The sequence below is a fragment of the Tamandua tetradactyla genome, chromosome 5, assembly GCF_023851605.1.
Source record: "Tamandua tetradactyla isolate mTamTet1 chromosome 5, mTamTet1.pri, whole genome shotgun sequence".
Taxonomy (NCBI): Eukaryota; Metazoa; Chordata; class Mammalia; order Pilosa; family Myrmecophagidae; genus Tamandua; species Tamandua tetradactyla.
The window spans coordinates 158,574,091-158,588,871 of record NC_135331.1 but is presented as its reverse complement, the minus strand read 5'-3'; the positions used below and the strand labels follow the sequence as shown (position 1 = coordinate 158,588,871).

The 14,781-nt window shown below is 37.1% G+C and overlaps 1 protein-coding gene across 3 annotated transcripts in view; it reads left to right on the top strand.

Moving 5' to 3' along the window:
- ASCC3 (activating signal cointegrator 1 complex subunit 3) overlaps positions 1-14,781 on the top strand; it is a 439,851-nt gene that overhangs the window by 4,572 nt on the left and 420,498 nt on the right. For all 3 annotated transcript variants that reach the window (XM_077162486.1, XM_077162490.1, XM_077162489.1), the window contains exon 2: positions 6,159-6,289. In XM_077162486.1, coding sequence (XP_077018601.1) covers positions 6,200-6,289 — 90 coding nt within the window. In that variant the 5' untranslated portion in view covers positions 6,159-6,199. The remainder of the gene's footprint in view (positions 1-6,158; positions 6,290-14,781) is intronic.

Here is a 14,781-nt window from a genome sequence, read left to right as displayed (position 1 = left end):
ATGGAAGAATCCTCTTAAGGAATCCTAGTAAGCGGATTAAGACCCACCTTGAATGGGTGAAGATACGTCTCCATGGAAACCACCTAATTAAAAGGTCCCACTCACAATTGGATGGGTCACATCTCCACGGAAACAACTTAATCAGAAAGATCCTATCCAAACAAGTCTTTCCCCACAAAATTGGACTAGGAAAAAGAACATGCCTTTTCTGGGGTACACAACGATTGGTATCTATTTAAAAAATTTGGAGACCCCTTATGCACTATTACCCTAGACTTAAAAAGGCGCAGTAGTTGTCAGTAGATCTTTGTTGGGTGAGGGAAGACAGTTTTAAATGTTCAGAGTAGGGTTGTAGTTAAAATATAGATGCACGGTTAAATTTGAATTTTATAGAACAATAAATCATATTCTGGTACATGAATGTCCTGTGAAATTTTGGTACATATTATATGAAAATACTGCTTGCTATTTCTCTGAAATTCAAATTTAACTCTGCATCCTGTGTTTTTGTTTGTTAATTCTGGCAGCTAGTTTAAAAGAAAAATTTGTATGATTCTTAGTCTGGTAGTCTAAGCGCAAAGGTAGAGGGTCAGTTTGGGTATCTTGAAAAGTAATGCTGATGATGTAGTCACATGTAATTGTGATGATCAAGAAGGGGGGAGATTTCTCAAGAAACTGGTGTTGCTGTGCTTGGATATTTTAAAAGAATATAAACTAAAAAATGGAGAGAGCACACAGCTAAGAACAAATAGAAGGAAATAGGATTTATAATACCTGGGATGCATGCCCTTAAATTAACACTAAGATTAGCAAAAACAATTTTTAAGTTACATTCATCATCTGTTCCATGGGACAAGTTCTAAAATGTTTGAAAAAGAGAAAATGGGGTGGGCCACGGTGGCTCCGCAGGCAAGAACACTTGCCTGCCATGCCTGAGGACCCAGGTTCGATTCCCGGTGCCTGCCCATGTTAAAAAAAAAAAAAAAAAAGAAAAAGAGAAAATAGATTTAAATACTTAATCTGCTTCCTTTTTATTTGCTGAGGAGAATGGAAAATGGACTGTGGATTGAAAATAGCTGAACCAGTTTGGGTAAAATGGATTAAAGCGCTTTATGGACAGGATTATTAAAAGAGCAATTGCATGATCAAGGAGTTCAATTTATCAGTCTCCCGGAAGCCTGAGAATTCTTAGATAGTTTTTCAGGTTTTTCTTTTAGGAATCAGAGAACGTGAGAGATGTTAGAAAATTGCAAATGGAGAAGTGTGGTAACTTTGTTAGAAGGAAGCAAGAAAACTATCGTTTATTGAAAGTCTACAGTTTGCCAGGCATTCAGTTTGATACTTACAACCATTGTCTCTATTATTGTCTGTGTTCATTTAAAACTTAATTCAAATTTTAAATTATGGGATATTTCAAGGATAGGGGAAATTTCATAAACTGATGTAGTAAACAGTAATGTACCACACAGATGTAGCAAGTGTTCATTTTGCTTCAGATCTTTCTCCTTAAAAAAATATAGCTGAAGTTCTTTCTCTCCTCACTTCTTTCCCTCTCCTCCAGTCTGCTACCTTGTAGCTGGTTTATATAATTCCCATGTGTACTGTTTTGAAAGGACGTGTGTACCCTAGAAAAGCCATGTTTTACTGTTAATCATAGTTTGTAAAGGCAGCCATTTCTTTCAATCCCTATTCAGTACTCTTATGTTTGAAACTAATTATGTCATCTCCTTGGAGGTGTGACTCAATCAAGAGTGGTTGTTAAGCTGGATTAGGTGGAGACTTGTCTCCACCCGTTTGGGTGGGTCTTGATTAGTTTACCAGAATCCTATAAAAGAGGAAACATTTTGGAGAATGAGGAGATTTAGAGAGAGCAGAGAATGCCACAGCACCATGAAGCAGAGTCCACCAGCCAGTGAATTTGGAAGATGAAGAAAGAAAATGCCTCCCGGGGAGCTTCATGAAACAGGAAACCAGGAGAGAAAGATAGTAGATGATGCTGTGTTCCCCATGTGCCATTCCAGATGACAGAAAAACCCTGACTGTGTTTACCATGTACCTTCTCACTTAATAGAGAAACCCTGAAGTTCATCAGCCTTCTTCAACCAAGGTATCTTTCCCTGGGTGCCTTAGATTGGACATTTCTATAGACTTGTTTTAATTGGGACATTTTCTCATCCTTAGAACTGTAAACTAGCGACTTATTAAATTTGCCTTTTTAAAAGCCATTGTTTCTGGTGTATTGCATTCCGGCAGCTAGCAAACTAGAACACCATGTTTGTTTCTATCTGTGTCTGCATGACAGGATTTAAAACAAGTTATAAAATGAGGGGGATTAATGGAAAGTAATAAGACTGCGTAGCTTGGTGAAGAAAAGACGTGAAAGGTGTCTTCAACCATTTAAAGTTCACTTATGTAAAAGGATACTTAGATACGATCGATCATTTACTGACTTTAGGCAGTACAGATAATTGTAAAATAAGTAGTTTTAGGATTAGAAAACAGCTTCAAGCACTTAGTGATCAAATTATTTTTGTTCTATTCTTGTCTTTTTCTCCAGCTGCTAATACAAATAAAAACAGTGGATTGGCTTAACAACAGCTATTTATTGGCTCACGGTTTTAGGTTAGAAGTCCAAAATTAGGCATCAGCAAGGCTATACTTTCTCCTTGATGACGGTGGTGTTCTGGGGTGACTGCCTCTGATCCTTGGGTCCTTTGCCTTCCTGTCACAAGACAATGAACTGTCTCCTCCTTTCTCTTCTGGATTCATTTGTCTTCTGCTTTCTTTCCCTGTACCTTTTTCCCAGTGACTTTCTTTATAAGGCCTCCTGGAATAGAATTAAGATTTATCTCATTCATTTGGTCACACCTTAATTAAAAGTAACATCTTCAAAAGGTCCTACTTACAATGTGTTCATACCTACAGGAATGGATTAAGATTAAAACATATTTTGTCTGGGTGCATAGCTCCAAGCTACCAAAATACTTTATGGACTTTTTTTTTTTTAAATGTTGAAGAACATTGTTCAACATCTGCATATGTCATATTCATTAAAAAGTCATCAAATGTCATGTTAATGATAAAATGTTAACTGGTAATATTTAGAGAAATAAATGAGTGCATTACTATTTAAAGTTTTGTTAAAACCACATCCTATAATTTAAAAAACATCATAGTGAATTCTTGAAATATGTTCCTAATATTTTGATACTTTGTGAAGTGTGATGTTTCAATAATTACATTACTAAAAGGCAGGAAATGTCATTTATGGATAACAATTAGCCTATTCTATTGTGTTGTATATAATTTGTTGCTAAGAAGCTTCATTGGAATTTATGGCTTACAAGTGAGAATATGAGAGAGAATTATAGAAATAGAACCTGATCCTTTCAAACATTTTTCCGTTTAGAAAGCTGTGAGTAGAAGATGATGGAATCTAATAAGTAAGTGACTGTTCGACTTAGAATAAGACAGAGAGAGGACATTCTTATGCTGACCTGGCCTACTTTTTTCAGGATGCATTTATGACAGATCTAACACAGAGGGGAAAGGAGTACCCTGTTTTTATGATTCGATTATTATAAATCATATTATAAATACTGAAACAAGTAAATGAGAACAGTATGTTAAATAATGATCATGTAATACATTCTTTGAGAAGGATTAAAAAGAATATATTAATACAATATGGTAGCATAATAGAATTCTCGCTATTTTTTTATTTGGTCAATTTATAATGTCCGAGAAGTTACTAACTTAATTTTTATTTATTTAATTTTTCAATTGACTTAATTTGATTTTTTTTATTAGATAAGTACTTTATGGAAAAATCATTCATAAATCAGAGTTCCCATATACCTCCCTACTAGTAACATCTTGCATTAATGTGGTACATTTGTTGGTTGCTATGGATAGAAACTTAGCATCTCTATTAGGGTTCTCTAGAGAAACAGAATCAACAGTAGATATCTATAAGTAAGTAAAAGAGTTATAAAAGTACTTTGTCCTTTCAACATACTGGATTATTTCTTTAGGTCTCTTCTAGTTCATTACTAATGTCTTTATCTAATTTATTTAGCCTACCCATTGATTATTTTTAAATTTAGTAATTACATATTTTTATTTTAAAATACTATTTTTTCAAATCATCCTGGTTATTTTAAATTTTATTTCGTTGTTCATTATTTTTAAATCCATCATTCATTTTAAGCATATCAGACATATTTTATGTCTAACTGAAGAGACTAATCAGAGATTTTTCCAAGTGTGTAATATTCTCAGGGATACAAGCAATCAAGAGAAACTGCAAAAGCAGGGAGAGGCCTGAGACATCCCTTATGACACCTCAGTTCTTTCTCTCTTGAATCAGACACACATTTTTTTCACCTAAATTAATTAGTGATCTCTCTCAGTTGAGGTTTGTGGGTTGTTTCACTATGTGGGTAGTGTGTACATTATAAAACATCTCTAGTTTCTACTCTAGAGTTGGGTTTGTTAAGCTTAGCGCTATTGACATTATTGGCCAGGTAATTCTTTTTGTGGAGAGGCTGTCCTGTGCATTGTAGGACATTTAGCAGTACTACCAGAGCCAATAGTTGTACCTTCTCCTCCCTACAAGTTGTAATAACCCCAAATGTCTCCAGGTATTGTCTAAGTTCTCTGGGCTTTACAATTGCTCCCAGTTTAGAACCCAAACCCTAGAGATTTGTATAAGCTGATGTGATATTCTCCAGAGAGCTATGTTTTTATAAATCTATAGATAGTAGATTTGTTGCAATAAGCTATCTTAAACATGTAAACCCTTTAAGACTATTCCATAAACTCTCCATCATGGTGAATATTAGTCTATTTGCCTGGAGGTTAGTTGTTCAGTTGTCAACCTATTAAGAAGGGGATTAGAGGACGCCACCTGCCTTCTTTGTTTCGCTGAATATTCTCCCCCAACCAGCTGTTACAGTTTTTCTTTTTAATTCTGCATTCTCCCTATGACCATTATCTCCTTTTCTTCATTTTCTTCCTTTTATTAATTTCACAGATAATTGGTGAGTGGCCAAAATATTTTAGCACTGCTGTCTTTGTAAGGGTAGAGCAGTGAAGTAAAGATTTTTTTTTGTAAGAAGCTTACTTTTTGTTTGCTTAGACAGCACATAAATATGTAAATAAACAAGAAAATGTCAAATATTAATTGATGCAATAAAGAGAATTAGGATTTTGTGTTTTAATAGAAAGTGACTCAGTTTGCCAGACTGCAATCACAACCATTCCTGTTAATCCTAAAGAACATCTAGAGTTCTATCTGAGATTCTACAAAGGTTTAATGTACTGACATTGCTTTCCAGAAACCTACAGCCCAGGTGGGCTCCTAGGCCAGTTGAGTCCTGAAACCCAGAGGGGCCAGCCTCTCCAAGAACATCAGCTAGTTCCTTCCTCTATGCAATATTATCAACACCCCTTTCCAATGAAAGTTAGAATCACTATAGCCCAACTTCCCCTAAAGATTGGAAGAAGAATCAGAGGAGAAGACGAAGTTATAACAGAGAAGACAAGATTTAACACAAGTATGACTGCTGAAACAGTATATTGATATTTGTTTTAGTCTCCAATATCTTGGAGCAGCTAGAAGGAAAAATAACTGTGGAACTATAACCCATACCAAACTCTGAAATCTGTTCTATAACTGCTTGTTGCAATGTACTTTGGAATTTATTGCTTTTTTGTATATATGTTTTATGTCACAATATAAAATGTTTAAAAAAAATAGTGACTGTGTAAGGAGGAAACTTTGTAGGGGAGAACTTATTAGTGAGAAACAAAAATGGGAAAAAGATGGGCATATGCATTCACCTGTCTCCTGATGTTTTTGGCAGTACTAGTACAGTATTTGGGGCCTGTATTTAGGAATTGTGAAGAACTCATTTTAAGGGAATATGATAATAGCATTCCAGAAAGGACTTTTCTTCCTTTCACTAACCATAACAGATATGTTATTAAAAAAAACTACACGGGGAGAAAGTGTGTCAAGAGAACTTTTTTTAACATTGGTAGCAGTTGCTGTTTAACTGACTGGTTTCTTTTTTTTCTTGTGTGGTTCAGTTTATTGAGTTTGATTACTTCCCTCCCTTCCCCCAAAAGATAAATATCATCTTGTTCTATTTCAGTTTCAGGTTTCTCCTTCTATGAATCACTGACTGAATAATAGATGGCTTTACCTCGTCTCACAGGAGCCTTGCGCTCCTTTTCAAATGTCACCAAACAAGATGATTATCATGAAGAAGTGACTGACTTAAAGGTACGTTTTTCTCATGAAAACTTATAAACATAGAATATGGGCCAATAGTTGATGTACTTTTTCTCAGTTCTGTGTGCTTAAAAGACAAGTTTTATCTTATTTGGTATTGTACTAAGAAGGGGAATGGATATACTGATTTTCCTATGGAATACTGTTTTGATTCACTAAAGCTTCTGGAATGCAGTATACTAGAAATAGATTGGCTTTTTTGAAGGGGATTTAGTAAGTTACTAATTTACATTCCTAAGGACATGAACATGTCTGAATTAAGACATCCAGAGAAAAATACCTTAACTTTGAATAAAGGCTGATGATGTTGAAGGTTTCTCTGTCAGCTGGGAAGGCACATGACAACTTCTGCTGCCCTTCACTCCTGTCTTCTGGCTTCAAAAGGCTCTTGGCTTGTTTCCGTTGGCTTTCTCTCTATGCATCTATGGGTCCTCACTTGGCCCTCTGGGGGCAGGCTCTGAGTTTCATCTCTTACCTTAGCATCTCCAAATGTCTGTCAGTTTGTTTCATCTGTCTGCTCTCTGTTTTGGCTCTCCAAGCAGCTGTGCTTTCTCCAAAATGTCTTCTTCTTAAAGAATTCTAGTATGTGGATTAAGACACACCTTGAATGGGTGGGAAAACATCTCCATAAAGCGACTGAATCAAAAGGTCCCACACAACAGTAGGTCTGCCCCCACAAGATTGAATTAGAATATGGCTTTTCTGGGGTAATTTCAACCAGCACAAATATTGACTGTAATTGACTGTGTCAGAACTATGATATTGAATTGATATGATACTGATATTGAATCCTACATGATTGTTAACTTTTTTGTTGCTAAGGTCTGCTACAATTACTTATGCAGTTTGATTCAGTAATTTACCTCTTTATCATCTAAGTTTTTAGAGCTCTGGTTTTCTGTCACATGAGCAGAAACAGTGTCTATACCACAGTGTGAAAAGTATGAATACTAATCTCTTGGACTCAGTAGCTGCTCTTGTAATTAGCATCTGTCCTGCTCTTATAATTATAACAGAGATATTTAAGGCTTAAAATATACTGTTATTATTTTAATAGCCATTTTATGAGTAAAACTTCATAAATAACTTTTTGTTACTTACTAAAACTTACATGAACTGTAACCAGTATTTTGTCTTTTATAGTAAATAATGACTCCTACTTTAGTAGTAATTATGGAGTGGAGAAGTTTTGTTACATGAGTCAATTTTAATAATGATAGTGTGGGTTTGAAACTGTCACATACCCTAGAAAAGCCATGCTCTTTAATCCTTATTCAGTATTGCTGGGTGGGATCTTTTTGATTGTTTCAGTGAACATATGACCCACCCAGTTGTGAGTTGTAACTTTTGATTAGATGGTTTCCATGGAGATGTCTCCACCGTTAAAGGTGAGGTTGCTTACTGGAGCCCTTTAGGAGGGAACCATTTTGAAAAAAGCTTGGGTGCTGATAGAGCCCACACAGCCAGAAACCTCTGGAGGTGCAGAAGGAAAATGCCTCCGGAGAAGAAGCCTTGAAACAAGAGAAAGCTAGCAAATGTTGCCACATGCCTTTCCAGCTGAAAGAAGTGTTCTGGACCCATCATCCTTTCTTGAATCAAGGTGTCTTTCCCATGATGCCTTAGTTTGGACATTTTTATAGGCTTAGAACTGTAAACTTACAACTTAATAATTTCCCTTTTTTAAAAGCCGTTTTGTTTCTGGTATTTTGCATTCCAGCAGCTTTAACAAACTAAAACAATAATACTAATTGATCCATGCTACAATTCTGGCTAGTTCTCATTAGGACAAAATGGTTATCAGTTTAGAATACAAGAGTTTGTCTTTTGGAGGAACGTCTATCGTCTGATTTCTGCATAGGTTCAATAACTACATTTTCTGAAGCACGAATTAGGGTATATGGTTTAATAAAGAATTTTGTCTGAGTGGAATATTTGTTTTTACAAGTGTTATAGAGGCAGAGAAAATTTTTTTTAGTTATAAATGCAGTGTCATTATAGAAAATGTAAAATTATATAGTATCAAGTCTTTCAAAAAAATTCTGAATATGTGGGTATAACATATTTAGAGGAAAGATTCTTAAGAATGTCCCTGATATGCTCAGAAACGTTTCTGATCAATTGGTAAATGTAAGGATGCATCCATATATTATAATGAGTTTATTTAAAAAAAAATTTTTAAAACGCTGTATTTTATTGCTAAATGCAATTTTACAGTATATATCTACTCTTAAAAATACATGAGAGGAAGGTCAAGATGGTGGCATAGGGAGATCTGGGATTTAGTTTTCCTCTAGGGCAGCTAGTAAATAGCCAAGGAACTATCTGGAATAACTGTTTGGAGGACTTCTGAGACCAGACGCACATTGTACACCAACTGGGAAGAATTTGAAAGGGCCGAAGCATATAAATCACAGCACAGAACTATAAATAAATACTTTCATGCTGTGAAGGCTGGTGCCCCTCTCTCACTGGCATAGCAGGCTAACTTGGACCCTCTCCTTTCAGATTGCTGACACTGCTGGAATATAAGATACCAGAAATGAATTGGCTTTATCAAAGGGGATTTATTAGGTTACACATTTACAATTCTAAGGCTGTGTAAACATCCAGTTTAAGGCATCCAGAGAAAGGTGCCTTGACTTTGAAGAAAGGCTGATCACGTCTGGGGTTTGTCTGTCACGTGGAACACCTGGTTACATCTGCTGTCCTCTCCCAACTTCTGCGTTTAGATGGCTCTTTCTGAATTCTTCTACAATTTCAGATGTCTATCACTTGGTTTCATCTCTGCTCCTTGTATTGGTTCTGAGTTCTCCTTCATAAAGAGCTCCAGAAAAAGATTAAGACCCATCTTGAATGGGTGGGTTCACATCTTCCTGGAAACAACCTAATCAAGAGGCTCCACCCAACAACAGGTCTGCCCCCACAAGATTGGATTAAAAGAACATTGCTTTTCTGGAATACAAAACAGCTTCAAATGCATGCACTCCCTTTTGGGAATCAGAAGACCTCTTTACTAGGAGGAAGAGAAGGGGAGCTCAACCATGCTCCAGTTTTCAGATTTGATTAACAAATTTGAACTGCTGTATCTGTCTCTGAGCACAGATAAATTTACAGTGCAAACAAGAAATAACCCCCCTATCAGCCCCATCCCCAGTAGGAAGGAGGTGGGACTAAGAAAAAAAAAAAGAAAGAAAGAAAAGAGGCTACTGGAGTTAGCTGAGCTCAGAATACTGGAAAAGGGCTGTGTCCCAAGAAGAGGAACACGTAGTACCAATTACCAACTCCCGTTCATTTTTTTTTCTTCCTTTCTTTTTTTTTTTTTTTAATATTTTTATTGAGAAATATCCACATGCATACAGTCCAATCACATCATACAATCAGCGGCTCACAATATGAAACTATAGTTGTGTATTCTTGATCATGATTATTTTTAAAACATTTACATTACTCTAGGAAAAGAAAATAAAGAACTCAGACATCCTGTAACCCTTACCCCTCCCTCTCATTGACCCACAGTATTTCATTCTACCCAGTTTTCACCCTTGTATCTCCCCCTATTATTTATTTATTTTTTATCCATATATTTTTTTTAACTCACCTGTTCATAACCTGGATAAAAGGAGCATCAGACACAAGATTTTCACACACAGTCACATTGTAAAAGCTATATAGTTGTGCAGTCTTTTCTTCTTTTTTTTCCACATGGATAGACACTGGAAATTGAACCCGGATCCCTGACATGGCAGGTGAGAATTCTGCCTGCTGAGCCACCATGGTCCGCCCTATACAGTCTTTTTTAAGAATCAAGGTTACTGGAACACAGTTCAGGTTTCAGGTACTTCCCTCTAGCCACTCCAATACACCATAAATTAAAAAGGATTATTTATATAATGCATAAGAATAACCTCCAGGATAACCTGTGGTCTCTGTTTGGAATCTCTCAACCACTGAGACTTTACTTTGTGTCATTTCTGTCTTCCTCTTTTGGTCAAGAAGACTTTCTTATTTGCATGACGTCAGGTCCCAGCTCATCCTGGGGCCAACTCGGATTCTTGATTGGCAAACCTGGGTTATCGGGGGATCGGTTCTGCAAACAGATTTTTTTTTCCCCTTTTCTTTCCTTTTTAAGTAGCTGACTAAAGAAAGCAGCAGACATTCTCCCCTTTCAGCCCTGCCCCAGGAAAGGTTGGGTAGTAAAGGTAAATGAAAGACAACGTATCTAATCAGGTAGAAGAGAGAGTTCCCTAAAGGGCCTGTCTTCCCCAAGAAAAGGGTTGCAGGAGTAGGACTACAATAATAGTTGGAGACTTCAATATACCATTCTCATCAATAAATAGACTGTCTACAGAGAATATCAACAAGGAAACAAATCTTGAATAATATGATAAATGAGCTAGACTTGACAACGTATATAGAAAATTGCACCCCACAACAGCAGGATTTTTCTCAAGTGCTCATGGCTCATTCTCCAGGACAGACTACCAAGTTGGGTCACAAAGCAGGTCTCAATAAATTTTAAAACATTGAAATTATACAAAACACTTTCTCATATATTAGAATGAAGTTGGGAGTCAATAGCAGACAGAAGACCAGAAAATTCACAAATATATGAAGGCTAAACAACACACTATTAACAGCCATGAGTCAAGGAAGAAACTATAAGAGAAATCAATAAATATCTTGAGATAAATGAAAATGAGAACTCAGTATATCAGAAGTTATGGGATGTAGCAAAGGTAGTGCTGAGAAGGAAATTTATTGCCCAAAATGCCTATATTAAGAAAGAAAAAGAGCGAAAAGCATGGCTTACCTGCTCACCCAGAGGAACTAGAGAAAGGACAGCAAACTAACTGCAAAGCAAACAGAAGGAAAGAAATGATGATTAGAACAGAAATAAATGAAATTGAGAACATGAAAATAATAGAGAGAATCAACAACACTAGAAGTTAGTTCTCTGAGAAAATAAAATTGATGGAGTCTTAACTAGGCTGAGAAAGAAAAAAAAAGAGGTAGGATGCAAATAAACAAATCAGAAATCAGAAGAGGTACACAACTAGTGAATCTGCAGAAATAAAGGACATAACGAGAGGATATTATGAGCCCCTGTATACTAACAGACTAGACAACTTAGATGAAATGGGCAACTTCTAGAAATGCATGAACAACCAACATTGACTTGAGAAGAAATAGAAGACCTCAACAAACCAACCACAAGTAAACAGATTAAATCAGTCATCAGAAACTTCCAAAAAAAAAAGTCAAGGACCTGATAGCTCCACATGTGAATTCTACCAAACATTCAAAAAGTAATTTGTACCAATTCTGCTCAAACTCTTTAAACATTGAAAAAGAGGGAAGGCTACCTAATTCATTCTATGAAGCCAACATCATCTTAGTATGAAAGCCAGACAAAGATACTACAAGGAAAGAAAATTACAGACCAATCTCCTTAATGAATATACATGTAAAAATCTTCAACAAAATCCTTGCAAATCAAATCTTCTTTCTTTGTGGGCTAAACAGAGATGTTCTCTTATAAGTTGTTGTGGTTAAGGCATAGTTGTGATTATATCAGGAGCCATTGATTGTACACTTCTGGTGGATTGTATAATGTCGGGAAATGTTTAAATGACAGAGAGATACAGGTCCTGGAGAAGATGTGAGGAGAGAGATATACTTACTGTTGGTAGGGAAATAGAGTGGTACACCCCCTTTGGAGGAAAGTGTGGTGATTCCACAGAATGTTAAGTATAGGGTTGTCATGATCCTGTAATCCAGTTAATTGGTTTGTACTCAGACGAACTGAAAGCTTGAACACTGATAGACATTTGTATTCTGGTGTTTACGGTGACATTATTTATGATTGCCAGTGGATGAGGATGGCCCAGGGGTACATATGCCAATCAGCAGAAGGGAGTAGTGTGGTGTATACATATGATAGAATACTGTTTTGCTGCAGAAATCATTGAGGTTGTGAGGCATGCAGTGAATGAACTGTGAGGACATTATGATGAGCAAATATGCCAGAAACAAAAGGACGAATATTGCATGGTCTCATTAATATAACTAACTGTAATCAGCAAACTTTAAGAATTAAATTTAAGAGCATAGGTTATAAAGAAATAGAAGGTGGTCAGAGATCGGGCAGTCAATGATTAAAGAGTACATGATGTTCAGTGAAGTTCATTGTAATGGTTCTTAGACATGGCATCTAGAATAGGGGATGAGATCTTGTTATTCCATACAGGTTGTTGTAATACCCTCATACATTCCATAGTATTTTGGGCAAAAAATAGAAAAAAGCATTTGCAAAGCCCCTTGAGGGACTGGAGATAAAATGTGGACCTATTAAACTTCACCGTCTGGAGTATTCCTGATACTTCCTCAGTTAGGGACTGCCAATTTAATAAGCCAAGCCCTTGATTTTGAGGCTTGCCCTTATGAAGTTTATTTCTTTAATGGTGTAGTTACAGCTACTTATATGTATAACTGTCTCCCTCTGAGAACCTCTTTATTGCTCAGATGTAGCCTCCCTCTTTAAGCCGAACCCTGCAAATAAACTCACTCCCTTCACCCCTACATAACTCCCAGGGATATTAGTCTCTTTGGCATTATGGAACATGACTCCCCGGGATTGTCCCTGTCATATGGGATTCACAATGCTTTCTTGACCAAAAGGGGGAAGAGAAATGAAACAAAGTTTCGGTGACAGAGATTTTGAGTAGAGTTGATAGGTCATTCTGAAGGTTACTCTTGTGCAAGCTTCAGCCAGGTGTTACAGATTGCCACAATATGACAAACCCCAACCAACAATATTCCTGAAAACCAGAAAGAAGTTCCTGGTAAAGTTCCTGGAAAGTGTAAGACTCTATAGAAGTTTTATCTATTTAGTTTATTTTTTTGGAAGCTTAAAGCTTCTTGATGGCTCATATGCCAGATAAGCCCTGAAACCCAGATGTATCAGTCTCCCTGAGAACATCAGCCTGTTTCATCCCTCTATCCCATAATGTTGATACTTCTTTGGCACAGAGAAGTTTGAATGGTCATTACCCAGATATCCCTGAAGATTGAGAGAATGATCAAATGAGAGGAAGGAGTTGTAACTGAGAAGTTACATTTAAACTGAATTTAGCAAATGATTATGACTCCTGACTCATTCTATAGATATTTCTTTTTAGCTTCTAGTGTATTAGAATAGCCAGAAGGAAATAGTTGAAATTGTTGAACTATAATCCAGTGGCCTTCATCTTTGATAATAATTGTGTAACTACACAGCCTTCATCTTGTCTGTGTGTGATTGTGAAAACCTTGTGATTGACACTCCCTTTATCTAGTGTATGGGTAAATGAATAATAAAAAAAAAAAAGGAGGAGGATTTCTGATAAGGTAGCAGAGTAGGTGAGGCTGAGGTCATCCCATCTCTGTGCAACGAGAGGCACATTAGAAAAATGTCTGGGACAGTGGTCCCAGGGTGCGAATGATCATGGAGGTTCTTCTACTCTGTACAGGGAAGCCCTGGGTGACAAACTGAAAAATTGAGATCAACAGAATGGGATGAATATGTTTGGTCATGACTCTTCCTGCCCCTGTAGCTGACTTGGTATGATTTTCCTTCTGGCTCCACAGCTGGGAGTGCCTGTGGCAAACTTGGAAGATAACAGAAATGTTTTTTCTTGTGATGCACTGCTGTGGGTGCCTAGTTTTGTTTTGTTTTTGATAAGGACTGGGTATACCATTACCTGGGAAAGAGAGAGGGACATAGAGTGTGCTGGTCCGATATTCAGTAGGCAAAAGAAACTTGTTTGGGTCTTGTTGCTGCTATCCCCCCAACCCCCATGGAGGCCTGAAGATCACAAGTGTGTGCAGATGGAAAGGTGAGGTCCAGGAAGCTGGCCAAGCTAAGTGCCTTGACTGGCCTCCAGACATTTCTGAATTGGCTGTGGGTGGGTGAAGCTGAGATGACTGCTCCTGCAGCCTGGTGTCATCCTGAGGGGCAGTGTAGGGGGCAGTAAATCCATCAGCCACATCAGAGAAGTCTCCGTTGGGGTGTGTGCTGCTTATTCTCCAGCCCCAGAGCTGCCGGATTTTCGTGCATGCTGAGGTTGGCGGCTCTGGCTGGAGTCCTGATTCCAAATCGTAGATGTGGGAAGGAAGTAAATCTGCAAAATGAAAGGCCCTGTCCATAACAGAAGATTATAAAACATGTGAAGGACCAGGCAGATATGGCTCAGCCAAATGACCAAATTAAATCACCTAAGGGAACACAGAATTTGGAATGGCTCCTTAAGCTTGTTTAGAATGAGGTAAAAGATGTTAAGAAGACATTGGGGGAGCATGAAGAAGAGGCAGATATGGCTCAGTCAGATGACTAAATTGAGTCATCCAAGGGGACTCAGAATTTAGAACAACGAGTTAAGGTCATTCATAATGTTATAAAGGATATCAAGAAGTTACTAGAGGAGCATAATGAATTTGAAAGAATA